Source organism: Pseudophryne corroboree, chromosome 2, assembly GCF_028390025.1.
Source record: "Pseudophryne corroboree isolate aPseCor3 chromosome 2, aPseCor3.hap2, whole genome shotgun sequence".
NCBI classification, from domain to species: domain Eukaryota; kingdom Metazoa; phylum Chordata; class Amphibia; order Anura; family Myobatrachidae; genus Pseudophryne; species Pseudophryne corroboree.
Window position 1 is genome coordinate 932721668 of NC_086445.1, and position 22359 is coordinate 932744026.

A 22359-nucleotide genomic window follows, 5' to 3' on the forward strand; every position below is an offset into this window, starting at 1 on the left:
GCCCTGCACCCTCAGTGACCGAAGTGTGAAGTGTGCCTGAGTAACAATGGTGCACAGCTGCAGTGCTGTGCGCTACCTTGTTGAAGACTGATATCTTCTGCCGCCGATTTTTCCGGACCTCTTCTTGCTTCTGGCTCTGTAAGGGGGCCGGCGGCGCGGCTCTGGGACCGAGCTCCGAGGCTGGGCCTGTGTTCGGTCCCTCTGGAGCTAATGGTGTCCAGTAGCCTAAGAAGCCCAAGCTGGCTGCAAGCAGGCAGGTTCGCTTCTTCTCCCCTTAGTCCCTCGGTGCAGTGAGCCTGTTGCCAGCAGGTCTCACTGAAAATAAAAAACCTAAAACTAAACTTTCACTAAGAAGCTCAGGAGAGCCCCTAGTGTGCACCCTTCTCGGCCGGGCACAAAAATCTAACTGAGGCTTGGAGGAGGGTCATAGGGGGAGGGGCCAGTGCACACCAGGTAGTCCTAAAGCTTTACTTTTGTGCCCAGTCTCCTGCGGAGCCGCTATTCCCCATGGTCCTTACGGAGTTCCCAGCATCCACTAGGACGTCAGAGAAAAGCTATTAGTGAAAATCAAAGTAATATCTATACAGAAAGCTTTTGCACATTTATAACCCCGTGTACTCACTTCACATTGACGAGCATGATCAGCATTAAGAAGTACATGAAGAACGGATCTGCCTGCTGTAAATAACACTCCCAAATTGTTTGAGTGACTTCAACTGTGCAATGATAGGCAAACAGGCTTCCAAACTGAAAAGCACAAAAGATATTGTTATTCACACATCACCAGTGAGACTTCGAAGCACGTTCTAGGGCAGGTAACAGTCACAATTCCACACCGAAATATTCACTAAACACCTCAATCTATCAGTGCACACATGACGGCAGTTATTATGGGTAGACATTTCATTGCAGACAGTCAGATTGTATCCAATGTAACACACAGTTTCGCATAGAAATAAACAGGGACTGCGAGCACCATTAGTCTCCTACTTCTTCGCATTCTCTTGGGTAGAGTGACCTGGCTTGAACTAAGTGAATGCTACCCTGCTCCACCCAGTCCCATGTAAATTGTTCTGTAATAAGTAAGACTGATGCTAAAGGATGCGTCTAGCTTTGGTTAGCTGACACAATGATCCTGGAGTGATAGTGACTGGAGCTGTAGGAGGAGGAGGCAGAAATACAGGAGCCTCCTTCATCGTTGCTGTTTCTCCGCCTTAACGAGGCGGATTAGTCACGCCTAAGCGATAGCTTAGGTTGTTCAGTTGTTGCACGGACAGGCGCGTTGAGGCATGACTACATACGCAGCATGCAATACACATCTTCATCACTAGGTGGCTAATGCTCCACTAATCCAGTAGTGTACAGTGAATAGCAGCAGAGTGATCTACAAGCTCTGGCAAATGGTCAGTGACGACTAATGTTGCTGTACACACAGACCAATGGTCAGACGGAGAGAGTCAATAAAAAAAAATAATAATAATGAAACAAATAAATGAAATTAGTATATACAGATGAAAGTAATGTCACCATTTAACTTGCATTTTCCTTAAGCACTTACCTATCTATACTTTTATTTTTAAAAACACCATGTTCCACAAACTGTTTCTCCTAATAGCACTTCATGGTATCCTCTATAAAATGGCATCATCCTTCACTATTCCTGTTATTCATTGCTCTGTACACATTGCAGCCTCATTAATCTACTCCCCTCATATTAACACTAATAAGCTTTTAACCTATGTACACTATCTGTAACATCCTCAACCTGTCACCATAAAAAACTATCACACACTTCCCCCAAGCATACCTATCTCTCTCCTTCTACTACCTGGTGAAGTATGCCCAAATCCAGGTCCCATCCACATACCATGCTCACATTTAAGCAGATTCACAACTGAATAGAAATCCAACAAACCTCATCAACATCACATGTCTCCCATCTCTCTCCAAGTCACTAAAATGTGACTTATGGAATGCACGCTCTGTTTACAACAAATTAACATCTATTCATGACCTTTTCATTGCAAAAAAACTCAATATGCTAGCTATAACAGAAACATGGCTCAGGCAATCAGACACTGCCTCCCCTGCAGCACTGTCACATGGTGGCCTCCACTTCACACACAACCCCAGGCCTGGTAACTGCAAAGGAGGCGGGGTTGGAATATTACTGTCCAAATCTTACACACACACACTGTTTTACCACCTGTTCCATCACTCCCATTTACTTCATTTGACGTACACACTATTAGGATTTTTACCCCTTTCTCTATACGTGTTGCAGCTATCCATCCATTTTTTCAACAACTATCTACCTCACTGCAACCACTGCTCTCACCAATTTCTACTTTCACCTCTCCTGAGACTGCTGTATCATACCTTAACCAAACTCTAGAAACAGCACTTGATGAAGTGGCTCCAGCTACCCATCACACTCCACGTAGACTTAGATGTCAACCGTGACACTCTTATCGTAATGCTCTGGACACTGCTAAACTAACATATTTCCAATCTGTCATCTCTGCTCAAGCCTCCAACCCGAAGCAACTTTTTAATACATTTAAATCCCTTCCTGTTCCTCCCTCACCCAACCCACCAGCCACTGTCAGTGCGCAAGATCTTGCTTCCTATTTCAAGGACAACAGTGATAATATCCAAAATGAAATGGTAGTGAACTGCTCTATTCCCTGCCTGAATCCCTACAAACGAAGATTAAGTATCTGCACTCTTCTCATCTGCCTACTCTACTACCTCTCCCTTTGACTCTATACCCTCACAAATTAGCAAAGCTCTGTCTGCTGTGCTCATCCCAATCTTAACTAAAAATAAGATTTTACTTACCGATAAATCTATTTCTCGTAGTCCGTAGTGGATGCTGGGACTCCGTAAGGACCATGGGGAATAGCGGCTCCGCAGGAGACAGGGCACAAGAATAAAAGCTTTAGGATCAGGTGGTGTGCACTGGCTCCTCCCCCTATGACCCTCCTCCAAGCCTCAGTTAGGATACTGTGCCCAGACGAGCGTACATAATCAGGAAGGATATTGAATCCCGGGTAAGACTCATACCAGCCACACCAATCACACCGTACAACTTGTGATCTGAACCCAGTTAACAGTATGATAACAACGAAGGAGCCTCTGTAAAGATGGCTCACAACAACAATAACCCGATTTAGTTAACAATAACTATGTACAAGTATTGCAGACAATCCGCACTTGGGATGGGCGCCCAGCATCCACTACGGACTACGAGAAATAGATTTATCGGTAAGTAAAATCTTATTTTCTCTGACGTCCTAGTGGATGCTGGGACTCCGTCAGGACCATGGGGATTATACCAAAGCTCCCAAACGGGCGGGAGAGTGCGGATGACTCTGCAGCACCGAATGAGAGAACTCCAGGTCCTCCTCAGCCAGGGTATCAAATTTGTAGAATTTAGCAAACGTGTTTGCCCCTGACCAAGTAGCTGCTCGGCAAAGTTGTAAAGCCGAGACCCCTCGGGCAGCCGCCCAAGATGAGCCCACTTTCCTTGTGGAATGGGCTTTTACAGATTTTGGCTTTGGCAGGCCTGCCACAGAATGTGCAAGCTGAATTGTACTACAAATCCAACGAGCAATAGTCTGCTTAGAAGCAGGAGCACCCAGCTTGTTGGGTGCATACAGGATAAACAGCGAGTCAGACTTTCTGACTCCAGCCGTCCTGGAAACATATTTTCAGGGCCCTGACAACGTCAAGTAACTTGGAGTCCTCCAAGTCCCTAGTAGCCGCAGGCACCACAATAGGTTGGTTCATGTGAAAAGCAGAAACCACCTTAGGGAGAAATTGAGGACGAGTCCTCAATTCTGCCCTGTCAGAATGAAAAATTAAGTAAGGGCTTTTATATGATAAAGCCGCCAATTCTGACACACGCCTGGCTGAAGCCAGGGCTAACAGCATCGTCACCTTCCATGTGAGATATTTTAAGTCCACAGTGGTGAGTGGTTCAAACCAATGTGACTTAAGGAACCTCAAAACAACATTGAGATCCCAAGGTGCCACTGGAGGCACAAAAGGAGGTTGTATATGCAGTACCCCTTTTACAAATGTCTGAACTTCAGGTACTGAAGCCAGTTCTTTCTGGAAGAAAATCGACAGGGCCGAAATTTGAACCTTAATGGACCCTAATTTTAGGCCCATAGACAGTCCTGTTTGCAGGAAATGGAGGAAACGACCCAGTTGAAATTCCTCTGTAGGGGCCTTCTTGGCCTCACACCACGCAACATATTTTCGCCAAATGCGGTGATAATGTTTTGCGGTTACATCCTTCCTGGCTTTGACCAGGGTAGGGATGACTTCATCTGGAATGCCTTTTTCCTTCAGGATCCGGCGTTCAACCGCCATGCCGTCAAACGCAGCCGCGGTAAGTCTTGGAACAGACAAGGCCCCTGCTGGAGCAGGTCCTTTCTTAGAGGTAGAGGCCACGGGTCTTTCGTGAGCATCTCTTGAAGTTCCGGGTACCAAGTCCTTCTTGGCCAATCCGGAACCACGAGTATCGTTCTTACTCCTCTCCTTTTTATGATTCTCAGTACTTTTGGTATGAGAGGGAGAGGAGGGAACACATACACTGACTGGTACACCCACGGTGTCACCAGAGCGTCCACCGCTATTGCCTGAAGGTCCCTTGACCTGGCGCAATATCTGTCTAGTTTTTTGTTTAGACGTGACGCCATCATGTCCACCTTTAGTTTTTCCCAACGGTTTACAATCAGGTGGAAGACTTCTGGGTGAAGTCCCCACTCTCCCGGGTGAAGGTCGTGTCTGCTGAGGAAGTCTGCTTCCCAGTTGTCCACTCCCGGAATGAACACTGCTGACAGAGCTATCACATGATTTTCCGCCCAGCGAAGAATCCTTGCAGCTTCTGCCATTGCCCTCCTGCTTCTCGTGCCGCCCTGTCTGTTTACGTGGGCGACTGACGTGATGTTGTCCGATTGGATCAATACCGCCTGACCCTGAAGCAGGGGTTTCGCTTGACTTAGGGCATTGTAAATGGCCCTTAGTTCCAGAATGTTTATATGAAGAGATGTTTCCATGCTTGACCACAAGCCCTGGAAATTTTTTCCCTGTGTGACTTCCCCCCAGCCTCTCAGGCTGGCGTCCGTGGTCACCAGGACCCAATCCTGAATGCCAAATCTGCGGCCCTCTAGTAGATGAGCACTCTGCAGCCACCACAGAAGAGACACCCTTGTCCTTGTCGACAGGGTTATCCGCTGATGCATCTGAAGATGCGATCCGGACCATTTGTCCAGTAGATCCCACTGAAACGTTCTTGCATGGAATCTTCCGAATGGAATTGCTTCGTAAGAAGCCACCATTTTTCCCAGGACCCTCGTGCACTGATGCACTGACACCTGGCCTGGTTTTAGGAGGTTCCTGACTAGCTCGGATAACTCCCTGGCCTTCTCCTCCGGGAGAAACACCTTTTTCTGGACTGTGTCCAGAATCATTCCTAGGAACAGTAGACGTGTCGTTGGAATCAGCTGCGATTTTGGAATATTTAGGATCCACCCGTGCTGACGTAACACTACCTGAGATAGTGCTACTCCGACTTCTAACTGTTCCCTGGACCTTGCCCTTATCAGGAGATCGTCCAAGTAAGGGATAATTAAGATGCCTTTTCTTCGAAGAAGAATCATCATTTCGGCCATTACCTTGGTAAAGACCCGAGGTGCCGTGGACAACCCAAACGGCAGCGTCTGAAACTGATAATGACAGTTTTGTACTACAAACCTGAGGTACCCTTGGTGTGACGGGTAGATTGGGACGTGGAGATAAGCATCCTTGATGTCCAGAGACACCATATAGTCCCCTTCTTCCAGGTTTGCTATCACAGCTCTGAGTGATTCCATCTTGAATTTGAACCTCTTTATGTAAGTGTTCAGGGATTTCAGATTTAAAATTGGTCTCACCGAGCCGTCCGGCTTCGGTACCACAAACAGCGTGGAATAATACCCCTTTCCCTGTTGTAGGAGGGGTACCTTGATTATCACCTGCTGGGAATACAGCTTGTGAATGGCTTCCAAAACTGCCTCCCTGTCGGAGGGAGACTTTGGTAGAGCAGACTTCAGGAACCGGCGAGGGGGAAACGCCTCGAATTCCAGTTTGTACCACTGCGATACCACCTGTAGAATCCAGGGGTCCACTTGCGAGTGAGCCCACTGCGCGTTGAAATTCTTGAGACGGGCCCCCACCATGTCTGAGTCTGCTTGTAAAGCCCCAGCGTCATGCTGAAGACTTGGCAGAAGCAGGGGAGGGCTTCTGCTCCTGGGAAGCAGCTGCATGGTGCAGTCTTTTTCCCCTTCCTCTGCCCCGGGGCAGGAAAGAATGGCCTTTAGCTCGCTTGTACTTATGGGAACGAAAGGACTGAGTTTGAAAAGACGGTGTCTTTTTCTGCTGATGTGAAGTGACCTGGGGTAAAAAGGTGGATTTTCCAGCCGTTGCCGTGGCCACCAGGTCCGATAGACCAGCCCCAAATAACTCCTCCCCTTTATACGGCAATACTTCCATATGTCGTTTGGAATCCGCATCTCCTGACCACTGTCGCGTCCATAACGCTCTTCTGGCAGAAATGGACATAGCACTTACTCTTGATGCCAGGGTGCAAATATCCCTCTGTGCATCACGCATATATAGTAATGCATCCTTCAAATGCTCTATAGTTAACAGTATATTGTCCCTATCCAGGGTATCAATATTTTCAGTCAGGGAATCCGACCACGCGACGCCAGCACTGCACATCCAGGCTGAAGCGATTGCTGGTCGCAGTATAACACCAGTATGTGTGTATATACTTTTAAGAATATTTTCCAGCCTTCTATCTGCTGGTTCTTTGAGGGTGGCCGTATCAGGAGACGGTAACGCTACTTGTTTTGATAAACGTGTGAGCGCCTTATCTACCCTAGGGGGTGTTTCCCAACGTGTCCTAACCTCTAACGGGAAAGGATATAGTGCCAATAATTTTTTAGAAATTAGCAGTTTTTTGTCGGGGGAAACCCACGCTTTATCACACACCTCATTTAACTCATCTGACTCAGGGAAAACTATTAGTAGTTTTTTCACACCCCACATAATACCCTTCTTTGTGGTACTTGTAGTGTCAGAAATGTTCAATGCTTCCTTCATTGCCGTGATCATGTAACGTGTGGCCCTACTGGACATTACGTTTGTCTCCTCACCGTCGACACTAGACTCAGTATCTGTGTCTGGGTCTGTGTCGACCCACTGAGGTAACGGGCGTTTTAGGGCCCCTGACGGTGTCTGAGACGCCTGGACAGGCACTAATTGATTTGCCGGCTGTCTCATGTCATCAACCGTTCTTTGCAAAGTGCTGACATTATCACTTAATTCTTTAAATACGATCATCCAGTCAGGTGTCGACTCCCTAGGAGGTTACATCACTAACCCAGGCAATTGCTCCGCCTCCACATCATTTTCCTCCTCATACATGTCGACACACACGTACCGACACACAGCACACACACCGGGAATGCTCTGATAGAGGACAGGACCCCACAAGCCCTTTGGAGAGACAGAGGGAGAGTCTGCCAGCACACACCAAGCGCTATATATATATATATACAGGGATAACCTTATATAAGTGTTATTCCCTTATAGCTGCTGTATAGTTTTTAGCTGCCAATAGTGCCCCCCCTTCTCTTTTTTACCCTGATTCAGTAGCAAGTCTGCAGGGGAGAGTCAGGGAGCCGTCCTTCCAGCGGAGCTGTGAGGGAAAATGGCGCTTGTGTGCTGAGGAGATAGGCTCCGCCCCTTCACGACGTCCTTATCTCCCGCTTTTTCTGTAAAAAATGGCAGGGGTTAAAATACATCCATATAGCCCAAGAGCTATATGTGATGTATTCTTTAGCCAACCTAAGGTATTATCTGTTATATTGCGTCTCAGGGCGCTCCCCCCCAGCGCCCTGCACCCTCAGTGACCGGAGTGTTTAGTGTGCTGAGAGCAATGGCGCACAGCTGCGGTGCTGTGCGCTACCTTAGTCTGAAGACAGGATCGTCTTCTGCCGCCGATTTCACCGGACCTCTTCGCTCTTCTGGCTCTGTAAGGGGGCCGGCGGCGCGGCTCCGGGACCCATCCAGGCTGAACCTGTGATCGTCCCTCTGGAGCTAATGTCCAGTAGCCTAAGAAACCCGATCCACTCTGCACGCAGGTGAGTCCGTTTCTTCTCCCCTTAGTCCCACGATGCAGTGAGCCTGTTGCCAGCAGGACTCACTGAAAATAAAAAAACCTAAAAATAAGATTTTACTTACCGATAAATCTATTTCTCGTAGTCCGTAGTGGATGCTGGGGACTCCGTCAGGACCATGGGGAATAGCGGCTCCGCAGGAGACAGGGCACAAAAGTAAAAGCTTTAGGATCAGGTGGTGTGCACTGGCTCCTCCCCCTATGACCCTCCTCCAAGCCTCAGTTAGGATACTGTGCCCGGACGAGCGTACACAATAAGGAAGGATTTTGAATCCCGGGTAAGACTCATACCAGCCACACCAATCACACTGTACAACCTGTGATCTCAACCCAGTTAACAGCATGATAACAGCGGAGCCTCTGAAAAGATGGCTCACAACAATAATAACCCGATTTTTTTTTTTTTTTTTTTGTACCAATAACTATGTACAAGTATTGCAGACAATCCGCACTTGGGATGGGCGCCCAGCATCCACTACGGACTACGAGAAATAGATTTATCGGTAAGTAAAATCTTATTTTCTCTAACGTCCTAGTGGATGCTGGGGACTCCGTCAGGACCATGGGGATTATACCAAAGTTCCCAAACGGGCGGGAGAGTGCGGATGACTCTGCAGCACCGAATGAGAGAACTCCAGGTCCTCTTTAGCCAGGGTATCAAATTTGTAGAATTTTACAAACGTGTTCTCCCCCCGACCACGTAGCTGCTCGGCAGAGTTGTAATGCCGAGACCCCTCGGGCAGCCGCCCAGGATGAGCCCACCTTCCTTGTGGAATGGGCATTTACATATTTTGGCTGTGGCAGGCCTGCCACAGAATGTGCAAGCTGAATTGTACTACACATCCAACTAGCAATCGTCTGCTTAGAAGCAAGAGCACCCAGTTTTTTGGGTGCCTACAGGATAACAGCAAGTCAGTTTTCCTGACTCCAGCCGTCCTGGAAACCGATATTTTCAGGGCCCTGACAACATCTAGCAACTTGGAGTCCTCCAAGTCCCTAGTAGCCGCAGGTACCACAATAAGCTGGTTCAGGTGAAACGCTGACCCCACCTTAGGGAGAAACTGGGGACGAGTCCGCAGCTCTGCCCTGTCCGAATGGACAATCAGATATGGGCTTTTGTGAGACAAAGCCGCCAATGCTGACACTCGCCTGGCCGAGGCCAGGGCCAACATCATGGTCACTTTCCATGTGAGATATTTCAAATCCACAGATTTGAGCGGTTTAAACCAATGTGATTTGAGGAATCCCAGCACTACGTTGAGATCCCACAGTGCCACTGGAGGCACAAAAGGGGGTTGTATATGCAGTACTCCCTTGACAAACTTCTGGACTTCAGGAACTGAAGCCAATTCTTTCTGGAAGAAAATCGACAGGGCCGAAATTTTAACCTTAATGGACCCCAATCTGAGGCCCATAGACACTCCTGTTTGCAGGAAATGCAGGAATCGACCGAGTTGAAATTTCTTCGTGGAGCTTTCCTGGCCTCACACCACGCAACATATTTTCGCCACATGTGGTGATAATGTTGTGCGGTCACGTCCTTCCTGGCTTTGACCAGGGTAGGAATGACCTCTTCCGGAATGCCTTTTTCCCTTAGGATCCGGCGTTCAACCGCCATGCCGTCAAACGCAGCCGCGGTAAGTCTTGGAACAGACATGGTATGTGCTGAAGCAAGTCCCTTCTTAGCGGCAGAGGTCATGAGTCCTCTGTGAGTATCTCTTGAAGTTCCGGGTACCAAGTCCTTCTTGGCCAATCCGGAGCCACGAGTATAGTTCTTACTCCTCTACGTCTTATAATTCTCAATACCTTGGGTATGAGAAGCAGAGGAGGAAACACATACACCGACTGGTACGCCCACGGTGTTACCAGAACGTCCACAGCTATTGCCTGAAAGTCTCTTGACCTGGCGCAATACCTGTCCAGTTTTTTGTTCAGGCGGGACGCCATCATGTACACCTTTGGTCTTTCCCAACGGTTCACAATCATGTGGAAAACTTCCCGATGAAGTCCCCACTCTCCCGGGTGGAGGTCGTGCCTGCTGAGGAAGTCTGCTTCCCAGTTGTCCACTCCCGGAATGAACACTGCTGACAGTGCTATCACATGATTTTCCGCCCAGCGAAAAATCCTTGCAGTTTTTGCCATTGCCCTCCTGCTTCTTGTGCCGCCCTGTCTGTTTACGTGGGCGACTGCCGTGATGTTGTCCCACTGGATCAATACCGGCTGACCTTGAAGCAGAGGTCTTGCTAAGCTTAGAGCATTATAAATTGCCCTTAGCTCCAGTATATTTATGTGGAGAAAAGTCTCCAGACTTGATCACACTCCCTGGAAATTTTTTCCCTGTGTGACTGCTCCCCAGCCTCTCAGGCTGGCCTCCGTGGTCACCAGCATCCAATCCTGAATGCCGAATCTGCGGCCCTCTAGAAGATGAGCACTCTGTAACCACCACAGGAGAGACACCCTTGTCCTTGGAGATAGGGTTATCCGCTGATGCATCTGAAGATGCGATCCGGACCATTTGTCCAGCAGATCCCACTGAAAAGTTCTTGCGTGGAATCTGCCGAATGGAATCGCTTCGTAATAAGCCACCATTTTTCCCAGGACTCTTGTGCAATGATGCACTGACACTTTTCCTGGTTTTAGGAGGTTCCTGACTAGCTCGGATAACTCCCTGGCTTTCTCCTCCGGGAGAAACACCTTTTTCTGGACTGTGTCCAGAATCATCCCTAGGAACAGCAGACGTGTCGTCGGAAACAACTGCGGTTTTTGAATATTTAGAATCCACCCGTGCTGTCGTAGAACTACTTGAGATAGTGCTACTCCGACCTCCAACTGTTCTCTGGACCTTGCTCTTATCAGGAGGTCGTCCATTTTCTTCGAAGAAGAATCATCATTTCGGGCATTACCTTGGTAAAGACCCGGAGTGCCGTGGACAATCCAAACGGCAGCGTCTGAAACGGATAGTGACAGTTCTGTACCACGAACCTGAGATACCCTTGGTGAGAAGGGCAAATTGGGACATGGAGGTAAGCATCCCTGATGTCCCGGGACACCATATAGTCCCCTTCTACCTGGTTCGCTATCACTGCTCTGAGTGACTCCATCTTGATTTGAACCTTTTTAAGTGTTCAAATATTTCAGATTTAGAATAGGTCTCACCGAGCCTTCTGGTTTCAGTACCACAATATAGTGTGGAATAATACCCCTTTCCTTGTTGTAGGAGGGGTACTTTGATTATCACCTGCTGGGAATACAGCTTGTGAATTGTTTCCAATACTGCCTCCCTGTCGGAGGGAGACGTTGGTAAAGCACACTTCAGGAACCTGCGAGGGGAAACGTCTCGACTTTCCAATCTGTACCCCTGGGATACTACTTGTAGGATCCAGGGGTCCTGTACGGCTCCAGCGTCATGCTGAGAACTTGGCAGAAGCGGTGGAAGGCTTCTGTTCCTGGGAATGGGCTGCCTGCTGCAGTCTTCTTCCCTTTCCTCTATCCCTGGGCAGATATGCTTATGGGGACGAAAGGACTGAGGCTGAAAAGACGGTGTCTTTTTCTGCATAGATGTGACTTAGGGTAAAAACGGTGGATTTCCCAGCAGTTGCCGTGGCCACCAGGTCCGATGGACCGACCCCAAATAACTCCTCCCCTTTATACGGCAATACATCTCTGTGCCGTTTGGAATCTGCATCACCTGACCACTGTCGTGTCCATAAACATCTTTTGGCAGATATGGACATCGCACTTACTCTTGATGCCAGAGTGCAAATATCCCTCTGTGCATCTCGCATATATAGAAATGCATTCTTTAAATGCTCTATAGTAAATAAAATACTGTCCCTGTCAAGGGTATCAATATTTTCAGTCAGGGAATCCGACCAAGCCACCCCCGCGCTGCACATCCAGGCTGAGGCGATCGCTGGTCGCAGTATAACACCAGTACGTGTGCATATACTTTTTAGGATATTTTCCAGCCTCCTATCAGCTGGCTCCTTGAGGGCGGCCGTATCTGGAGACGGTACCGCCACTTGTTTTGATAAGCGTGTGAGCGCCTTATCCACCCTAAGGGGTGTTTCCCAACGCGCCCTAACTTCTGGCGGGAAAGGGTATACCACCAATAATTTTCTATCGGGGGAACCCCGCGCCTCATCACACACTTAATTTAATTTATCTGATTCAGGAAAAACTATAGGTAGTTTTTCCACACCCCACATAATACCCTTTCTCTATCGTCCTAGTGGATGCTGGGGTTCCTGAAAGGACCATGGGGAATAGCGGCTCCGCAGGAGACAGGGCACAAAAAGTAAAGCTTTATGATCAGGTGGTGTGTACTGGCTCCTCCCCCTATGACCCTCCTCCAAGCCTCAGTTAGGTTTCTGTGCCCGTCCGAGAAGGGTGCAATCTAGGTGGCTCTCCTAAAGAGCTGCTTAGAAAAGTTTAGCTTAGGTTTTTTATTTTACAGTGAGTCCTGCTGGCAACAGGATCACTGCAACGAGGGACTTAGGGGAGAAGAAGTGAACTCACCTGCGTGCAGGATGGATTGGCTTCTTGGCTACTGGACATTAGCTCCAGAGGGACGATCACAGGTACAGCCTGGATGGTCACCGGAGCCTCGCCGCCGGCCCCCTTGCAGATGCTGAAAAGAGAAGAAGGTCCAGAATCGGCGGCAGAAGACTCCTCAGTCTTCTTAAGGTAGCGCACAGCACTGCAGCTGTGCGCCATTGCTCTCAGCACACTGCACACGGCAGTCACTGAGGGTGCAGGGCGCTGGGGGGGGGCGCCCTGGGAAGCAATGTAAACCTATTTTTTGGCATAAAATACCTCACATATAGCCTCCGGGGGCTATATGGAGATATTTAAGCCCTGCCAGAATCCGTTAAAGAGCGGGAGACGAGCCCGCCGAAAAAGGGGCGGGGCCTATCTCCTCAGCACACAGCGCCATTTTCCTCACACAGCTCCGCTGGTCAGGAAGGCTCCCAGGCTCTCCCCTGCACTGCACTACAGAAACAGGGTAAAACAAGAGAGGGGGGGCAAAATTGTGGCAAAATTATATATATTAAAGCAGCTATATAGGGAGCACTTATTATAAGGCTATCCCTGTCATATATAGCGCTTTTGGTGTGTGCTGGCAAACTCTCCCTCTGTCTCCCCAAAGGGCTAGTGGGGTCCTGTCTTCTTTAAGAGCATTCCCTGTGTGTCTGCTGTGTGTCGGTACGTGTGTGTCGACATGTATGAGGACGATATTGGTGTGGAGGCGGAGCAATTGCCAAATATGGGGATGTCACCCCCTAGGGAGTCGACACCAGAATGGATGGCTTTATTTATGGAATTACGGGATAGTGTCAACACGCTAAAGCAGTCGTTTGACGACATGAGACGGCCGGACAATCAATCAGCACCTGTCCAGGCGCCTCAAACACCGTCAGGGGCTGTAAAACGCCCGTTACCTCAGTCGGTCGACACGGACCCAGACACAGGCACTGATTCCAGTGGCGACGGTGACGAAGCAACCGTATTTTCCAGTAGGGCCACACGTTATATGATTTTGGCAATGAAGGAGGCGTTACATATTGCTGATACTACAGGTACCACAAAACAGGGTATTATGTGGGGTGTGAAAAAACTACCTATAGTTTTTCCTAAATCAGATGAATTAAATGAGGTGTGTGATGAAGCGTGGGTTGCCCCCGATAAAAAACTGCTAATTTCAAAGAAGTTATTGGCTTTATACCCTTTCCCGCCAGAGGTTAGGGCGCGCTGGGAAACACCTCCTAGGGTGGACAAGGCGCTCACACGCTTATCAAAACAAGTGGCGTTACCCTCTCCTGAGACGGCCGCACTTAAAGATCCAGCAGATAGGAGGATGGAAAATATCCAAAAAAGTATATACACACATACAGGTGTTATACTACGACCAGCTATAGCGACAGCCTGGATGTGCAGTGCTGGGGTAGCTTGGTCAGAGTCCCTGATTGAAAATATTGATACCCTGGATAGGGACAATGTTTTACTGTCTTTAGAGCAAATAAAGGATGCGTTTCTTTATATGCGTGATGCACAGAGGGATATTTGCACACTGGCATCACGGGTAAGTGCTATGTCCATTTCGGCCAGAAGAAGTTTATGGACGCGACAGTGGTCAGGTGATGCGGACTCAAAACGGCATATGGAAGTTTTGCCGTATAAAGGGGAGGAGTTATTTGGTGTTGGTCTATCGGATTTGGTGGCCACGGCTACAGCCGGGAAATCCACCTTTTTACCTCAAGTCACTCCCCAACAGAAAAAGACACCGACTTTTCAGCCGCAGCCCTTTCGTTCCTTTAAAAACAAGAGAGCAAAGGGATATTCATATCTGCCACGAGGCAGAGGAAAGGGGAAGAGACTGCAACAGGCAGCTCCTTCCCAGGAACAGAAGCCCTCCCCCGCTTCTACAAAAGCCTCAGCATGACGCTGGGGCTTCTCAAGCGGACTCGGGGGCGGGTCGTCTCAAGAATTTCAGCGCGCAGTGGGCTCACTCGCAGGTGGATCCCTGGATCCTGCAGATAATATCTCAGGGTTACAGGTTGGAACTAGAGACGTCTCCACCTCGCCGTTTCCTGAAGTCTGCTTTACCAACGTCCCCCTCCGACAGGGTGACGGTCTTGGAAGCCATTCACAAGCTGTACTCTCAGCAGGTGATAGTCAAGGTACCCCTTTTACAACAAGGAAAGGGGTATTATTCCACTCTATTTGTGGTACCGAAGCCGGATGGCTCGGTAAGACCTATTCTAAATCTGAAATCCTTGAACCTGTACATAAAAAAGTTCAAGTTCAAGATGGAGTCACTCAGAGCGGTGATAGCGAACCTGGAAGAAGGGGACTTTATGGTATCCTTGGACATCAAGGATGCATATCTCCACGTTCCAATTTACCCCTCACACCAGGGGTACCTCAGGTTCGTCGTACAGAACTGTCACTATCAGTTTTAGACGCTGCCGTTTGGATTGTCCACGGCACCTCGGGTCTTTACCAAGGTAATGGCCGAGATGATGATTCTTCTTCGAAGAAAAGGCGTATTAATTATCCCATACTTGGACGATCTCCTAATAAGGGCAAGGTCCAGAGAACAGCTAGAGATGGGACTAGCACTGTCTCAAGAAGTGCTAAAGCAGCACGGGTGGATTCTGAATATTCCAAAATCCCAGTTAATTCCGACAACACGTCTGCTGTTCTTAGGGATGATTCTGGACACGGTTCAGAAAAAGGTTTTTCTCCCGGAGGAAAAAGCCAAGGAGTTATCCGAACTTGTCAGGAACCTCCTAAAACCAGGAAAGGTGTCTGTACATCAATGCACAAGAGTCCTGGGAAAAATGGTGGCTTCTTACGAAGCAATTCCATTCGGCAGATTCCACGCAAGAGTTTTCCAGAGGGATCTGCTGGACAAATGGTCAGGGTCGCATCTTCAGATGCACCAGCGGATAACCCTGTCTCCAAGGACAAGGGTATCTCTTCTGTGGTGGTTGCAGAGTGCTCATCTATTGGAGGGCCGCAGATTCGGCATACTGGATTGGATCCTGGTGACCACGGACGCCAGCCTGAGAGGCTGGGGAGCAGTCACACAAGGAAGAAACTTCCAGGGCGTGTGGTCGAGCCTGGAAACGTCTCTTCACATAAACATTCTGGAACTAAGAGCAATCTACAATGCTCTAAGCCAGGCAGAACCTCTGCTTCAAGGAAAACCGGTGTTGATCCAGTCGGACAACATCACGGCAGTCGCCCATGTAAACAGACAGGGCGGCACAAGAAGCAGGAGTGCAATGGCAGAAGCTGCAAGGATTCTTCGCTGGGCGGAGAATCATGTGATAGCACTGTCAGCAGTGTTCATCCCGGGAGTGGACAACTGGGAAGCAGACTTCCTCAGCAGACACGACCTTCACCCGGGAGAGTGGGGACTTCATCCAGAAGTTTTCCACATGCTTGTAACCCGTTGGGAAAGACCAATGGTGGACATGATGGCGTCTCGCCTCAACAAAAAACTGGACAGGTATTGCGCCAGGTCAAGAGATCCGCAGGCAATAGCTGTGGACGCGCTGGTAACGCCTTGGGTGTACCAGTCGGTGTATGTGTTTCCTCCTCTGCCTCTCATACCAAAAGTATTGAGAATTATACGGCAAAGAGGCGTAAGAACGATACTAGTGGCTCCGGATTGGCCAAGAAGGACTTGGTACCCGGAACTTCAAGAGATGATCACGGAGGATCCGTGGCCTCTACCTCTGAGAAGGGACCTGCTTCAGCAGGGTCCCTGTCTGTTTCAAGACTTACCGCGGCTGCGTTTGACGGCATGGCGGTTGAACGCCGGATCCTAAAGGGAAAAGGCATTCCGGAAGAAGTCATTCCTACCTTGATTAAAGCAAGGAAGGAAGTAACCGCGCAACATTATCACCGCATTTGGCGAAAATATGTTGCGTGGTGCGAGGATCGGAGTGCTCCGACGGAGGAATTTCAACTGGGTCGATTCCTACATTTCCTGCAATCAGGATTGTCTATGGGTCTCAAATTGGGATCTATTAAGGTTCAAATTTCGGCCCTGTCGATTTTCTTCCAGAAAGAATTGGCTTCAGTTCCTGAAGTCCAGACCTTTGTTAAGGGAGTACTGCATATACAGCCCCCTGTGGTGCCTCCAGTGGCACCGTGGGATCTCAATGTTGTTTTGGACTTTCTCAAATCTCATTGGTTTGAACCACTAAAAAATGTGGATTTGAAATATCTCACATGGAAAGTGACCATGCTACTAGCCCTGGCTTCGGCCAGGAGAGTGTCAGAACTGGCAGCTTTATCTTACAAAAGCCCATATCTGATTTTCCATTCGGACAGGGCAGAACTGCGGACTCGTCCGCATTTTCTCCCTAAGGTGGTGTCAGCATTTCATCTGAACCAGCCTATTGTAGTGCCTGCGGCTACAAGCGACTTGGAGGACTCCAAGTTGTTGGACGTTGTCAGAGCTTTAAAAATATACATTTCAAGGACAGCTGGAGTCAGGAAATCTGACTCACTGTTTATACTATATGCTCCCAACAAGTTGGGCGCTCCTGCGTCTAAGCAGACTATTGCGCGCTGGATTTGTAGTACGATTCAGCTTGCACATTCTGTGGCAGGCCTGCCACAGCCAAAATCGGTAAATGCCCACTCCACAAGGAAGGTGGGTTCTTCTTGGGCGGCTGCCCGAGGGGTCTCGGCATTACAACTCTGCCGAGCGGCTACGTGGTCGGGGGAGAACACGTTTGTAAAATTCTACAAATTTGATACCCTGGCTAAGGAGGACCTGGAGTTCTCTCATTCGGTGCTGCAGAGTCATCCGCACTCTCCCGCCCGTTTGGGAGCTTTGGTATAATCCCCATGGTCCTTTCAGGAACACCAGCATCCACTAGGACGATAGAGAAAATAAGAATTTACTTACCGATAATTCTATTTCTCGGAGTCCGTAGTGGATGCTGGGCGCCCATCCCAAGTGCGGATTATCTGCAATAATTGTACATAGTTATTGTTACCTAAATCGGGTTATTGTTGTAGGGAGCCATCTTTCAGAGGCTCCTCTGTTATCATACTGTTAACTGGGTTTAGATCACAGGTTGTACGGTGTGATTGGTGTGGCTGGTATGAGTCTTACCCGGGATTCATAAATCCTTCCTTATTGTGTACGCTCGTCCGGGCACAGTATCCTAACTGAGGCTTGGAGGAGGGTCATAGGGGGAGGAGCCAGTACACACCACCTGATCATAAAGCTTTACTTTTTGTGCCCTGTCTCCTGCGGAGCCGCTATTCCCCATGGTCCTTTCAGGAACCCCAGCATCCACTACGGACTCCGAGAAATAGAATTATCGGTAAGTAAATTCTTATTTTTTTGTGGTACTTGTAGTATCAGAAATATGTAACACCTCCTTCATTGCCCTTAACAAGTAACGTGTGGCCCTAAAGGAAAATACGTTTGTTTTTTCACCGTCGACACTGGAGTCAGTGTCCGTGTCTGTGTCTGTGTCGACCGACTGAGGTAAAATGGGCATTATAACGTCCCTGGCGGTGTTTTAGACGCCTGGACAGATACTAATATGTTTGCCGGCCGTCTCATGTCGTCAACCGACTTGCAGCGTGTTGACATTATCACGTAATTCCTTAAATAAGCCATCTATTCCGGTGTCGACTCCCTAGAGAGTAACATCACCATTACAGGCAATTTGCTCCGCCTCCCAACATCGTCCTCATACATGTCGACACACACGTACCGACACACAGCACACACACAGGGAATGCTCTGATAGAGGACAGGACACACTAGCCCTTTGGGGAGACAGAGGGAGAGTTTGCCAGCACACACCAAAAACGCTATAATTATACAGGGACAACCTTTATATAAGTGCTTTTCCCTTATAGCATTTTAATATATGTAGTCATATCGCCAAATCAGTGCCCCCCCTCTCTGTTTTAACCCTGTTTCTGTAGTGCAGTGCAGGGGAGAGCCTGGGAGCCTTCCCACCAGCATTTCTGTGAGGGAAAATGGCGCTGTGTGCTGAGGAGAATAGGCCCCGCCCCCTTTTCGGCTGGCTTCTTCTCCCGTTTTTCTGAGACCTGGCAGGGGTTAAATACATCCATATAGCCCCCAGGGGCTATATGTGATGTATTTTTAGCCAGAATAAGGTACTATCATTGCTGCCCAGGGCGCCCCCCCCCCCAGCGCCCTGCACCCTCAGTGACCGCTGCTATGAAGTGTGCTGACAACAATGGCGCACAGCTGCAGTGCTGTGCGCTACCTTATGAAGACTGAAGAGTCTTCTGCCGCCGTTTCTGGACCTTCACTTTTCGGCATCTGCAAGGGGGGTCGGCGGCGCGGCTCCGGGACGAACCCCAGGGTGAGACCTGTGTTCCGACTCCCTCTGGAGCTAATGGTGTCCAGTAGCCTAAGAAGCCAATCCATCCTGCACGCAGGTGAGTTCACTTCTCTCCCCTAAGTCCCTCGTAGCAGTGAGCCTGTTGCCAGCAGGACTCACTGAAAATAAAAAACCTAACAAACTTTTACTCTAAGCAGCTCTTTAGGAGAGCCACCTAGATTGCACCCTTCTCGGCCGGGCACAAAAATCTAACTGAGGCTTGGAGGAGGGTCATAGGGGGAGGAGCCAGTGCACACCACCTGATCCTAAAGCTTTTACTTTTGTGCCCTGTCTCCTGCGGAGCCGCTATTCCCCATGGTCCTGACGGAGTCCCCAGCATCCACTAGGACGTTAGAGAAATATACTTTTATTCTAAGCAGCTCAGGAGAGCCACCTAGCCTGCACCCTTCTCGTTCGGGCACAAAAATCTAACTGAGGCTTGGAGGAGGGTCATAGGGGGAGGAGCCAGTGCACACCACCTGATCCTAAAGCTTTTATTTTTGTGCCCTGTCTCCTGCGGAGCCGCTATTCCCCATGGTCCTTACGGAGTCCCAGCATCCACTAGGACGTCAGAGAAATCTGTAATCTGTCTACTGGTATCTTTCCTTCTCTGTACAAGCATGCAGTGATTACTCCCATTCTGAAAAAACAAAACTCTGACCCTAACTCTCTCTCTCAGACTACCGTCCCATCTTTCAGCTCCCATGCCCCTCCAAGCTACTTGAGAGACTTGACTACACTCAACTCACACACTTTCTTAAATCACACAGCCTACTGGACCCACTTCAATCAGGATTTCGTGCCCAACACTCCACAGAGACAGCACTGACTTAGGTAGTGAATGATTTGGTCACTGCTAGATCTAAAAGCCATTAGTCACTACTTATTCTCCTTGATTTCTCTGCTGCTTTTGACACAGTTGACCACTCTTCTCATACAACACTACAATCCCTAGGTATTCAGGACACAGCCCTTTCTTGGTTCTCATCCTACCTATCTAATCGCTCCTTCAGTGTTCATTTCTGATTCCACCTCTTCGCTACCTCTCTCAGTTGGAGTACCGCAAGGCTCAGTCTTAGGTCCTCTGTTTTTCTCTATCTATACCACATCTCTTGGCAAACTAATCAACTCTTTCGGATTTCAGTACCATCTGTATGCAGATGATACTCAAATCTACCTATCCTCCCCCTGATTTGTCACCATCTGTATAGGGCCGTGTCATTGAATGCCTTTCTGCCATTTCATCTTGGATGACATCTCGCCACCTCAAACTTAATATTTCCAAAACAGAATTAATTATATTTCCACCGGCCAACAGTAGTTACCAACCTGATATCACTATCACTGTTGATAACTCAGCAATCATCCCTACCCTACAAGCTCGCTGCCTAGGTGTCATTCCTGACTCTGAACTGTCCTTTGTTCCCTACATTCAATCTGTCTCAAGATCATGTTAAATACATCTAAGTAACATATCCAAAATACGACCATATCTTACACAAGACACAGCAAAAACGCTAATCCATGCTCTCATCTCCCACATTGATTATTGTAATAGTCTCCTGACCGGTCTTCCCAAACATAAGCTCTCAGCACTACAATCCATTTTGAATGCAGCTGCAAGGCTAATCTTCCTCGCTAGACGTTCATCGTCTGCAGGTCTGCTCTGTCAGTCCCTCCATTGGTTACCGGTATTCTACCGTATTAAATATAAAATACTTTTACTTACATACAAGGCTACTTATCAAACTGCACCAACATACATCTCTTCACTCATCTCAAAATATCTACCTACCCGACCTCTCAGCTCTGCACAAGATCTGCGTCTCTCATCCACACGCATTACTTGTTCACACTCAAAATTACAGGACTTTATCCGGGCTTCACCCACTCTGTGGAATGCCCTCCCATGCACAATTAGACTCACCTCTAGTCTCCAACCTTTAAACGTTCCCTAAACACTCACCTCTTCAGACAAGACTATCAAATTCCAGACCCACCCACATAATCTTCAATGCTTCCCTATCTGATTACATTGTGTCTGTACAGTCCACATAACATCACATGTCTTTCTTTACTCTCATACCCTCCTGACACTTGGCCAACATTGCTGGGTGATCATATCATACAACCCATTAAGAACCTAGCAATCTGGTGGATCATTATGCAATAGGTAGCATCTATCCTTGTGTATCAATGCCTATTTCCCTATAGATTGTAAGCTTGCGAGCAGGGCCTTCCTACCTCTATGTCTGTCTTTTTTTACTCAGTTTTGTTCTATTACTGTTCTAATTGTAAAGCGCAACGGAATATGCTGTGCTATATAAGAAACTGTTAATAAATAAATAAATGCAAACAAATGTGTTAAAGCAATGGTCCACTGACAGGTTATGTGAGCGTCCAAGTCCCGTAGACTAATAAATAAGAAGAGTGCATACAGACGCAAACAAATGTGTTAAAGCAATGGTCCATTGACGTTAAGCATACAGTACTGTATGTGAGCGTCCAATTCTCGTAGCCAATACAGCAAAACCCATGGGAATGGATCACTGCTTACATTTACACATGAGCTAGTGCCTCGATCACCAGGCATTGTGGCCAACTGGTGAAGTGCCCCGCACCCCTTGCTCAGAGTCCCGGGTTTGATTCCCAAAGTGAGAATGCCTTTGTTTTTTTTCTTCTTGACACGTTTTATTTATATTTATATATATATATATATATATATATATATATATATATATATATATATATATATATATAGTCAAAGTCGAAAAATATCCTGATACATATGCCTTGCACTAACCCCTCACGCACATACCCGCTGCACGTGCACACGCTCTGCCGTGCGTGCACATATCCGCAATTTGCGTAAGATCGCTACGGCGATCACGCGCGGTGTCTGCGCATTTACGGTAGAGTTTGTAAGAGTCTAGCGGGCGACTCGATCATAACATATTTTACCCATATAGTGTGTTTTATAGATAATATTCCCCTTAATGTCAGCAAGTATGTTTAGTTTAAACAGTTCTTGGACAGAGAAATTCCTCTTAGCATGATAGGAAGGGTCATATAAAGGTTGAACGGTGGTATCTAGTATCCAGCTGTAGAGTATTTTAATAGTAACATTTCTGTGTTGGTTAGGAAGAGATTGCTCGCTCCTGCGCATAGTTATGTACAAAAGTAGTTTATAGATATTTACTGTATTTGCTGTTCATTACCCATGTGGCG

At 48.1% G+C, this 22359-nt stretch overlaps 1 protein-coding gene across 8 annotated transcripts in view; it reads right to left on the bottom strand.

Annotated features, from left to right (window-relative positions):
* TBC1D23 (TBC1 domain family member 23) overlaps nucleotides 1–22359 on the bottom strand; it is a 365222-nt gene that overhangs the window by 115702 nt on the left and 227161 nt on the right. For all 8 annotated transcript variants that reach the window (XM_063956244.1, XM_063956246.1, XM_063956245.1 and 5 more), the window contains exon 6: nucleotides 623–747. In XM_063956244.1, the coding sequence (XP_063812314.1) occupies nucleotides 623–747 (125 nt within the window). The remainder of the gene's footprint in view (nucleotides 1–622; nucleotides 748–22359) is intronic.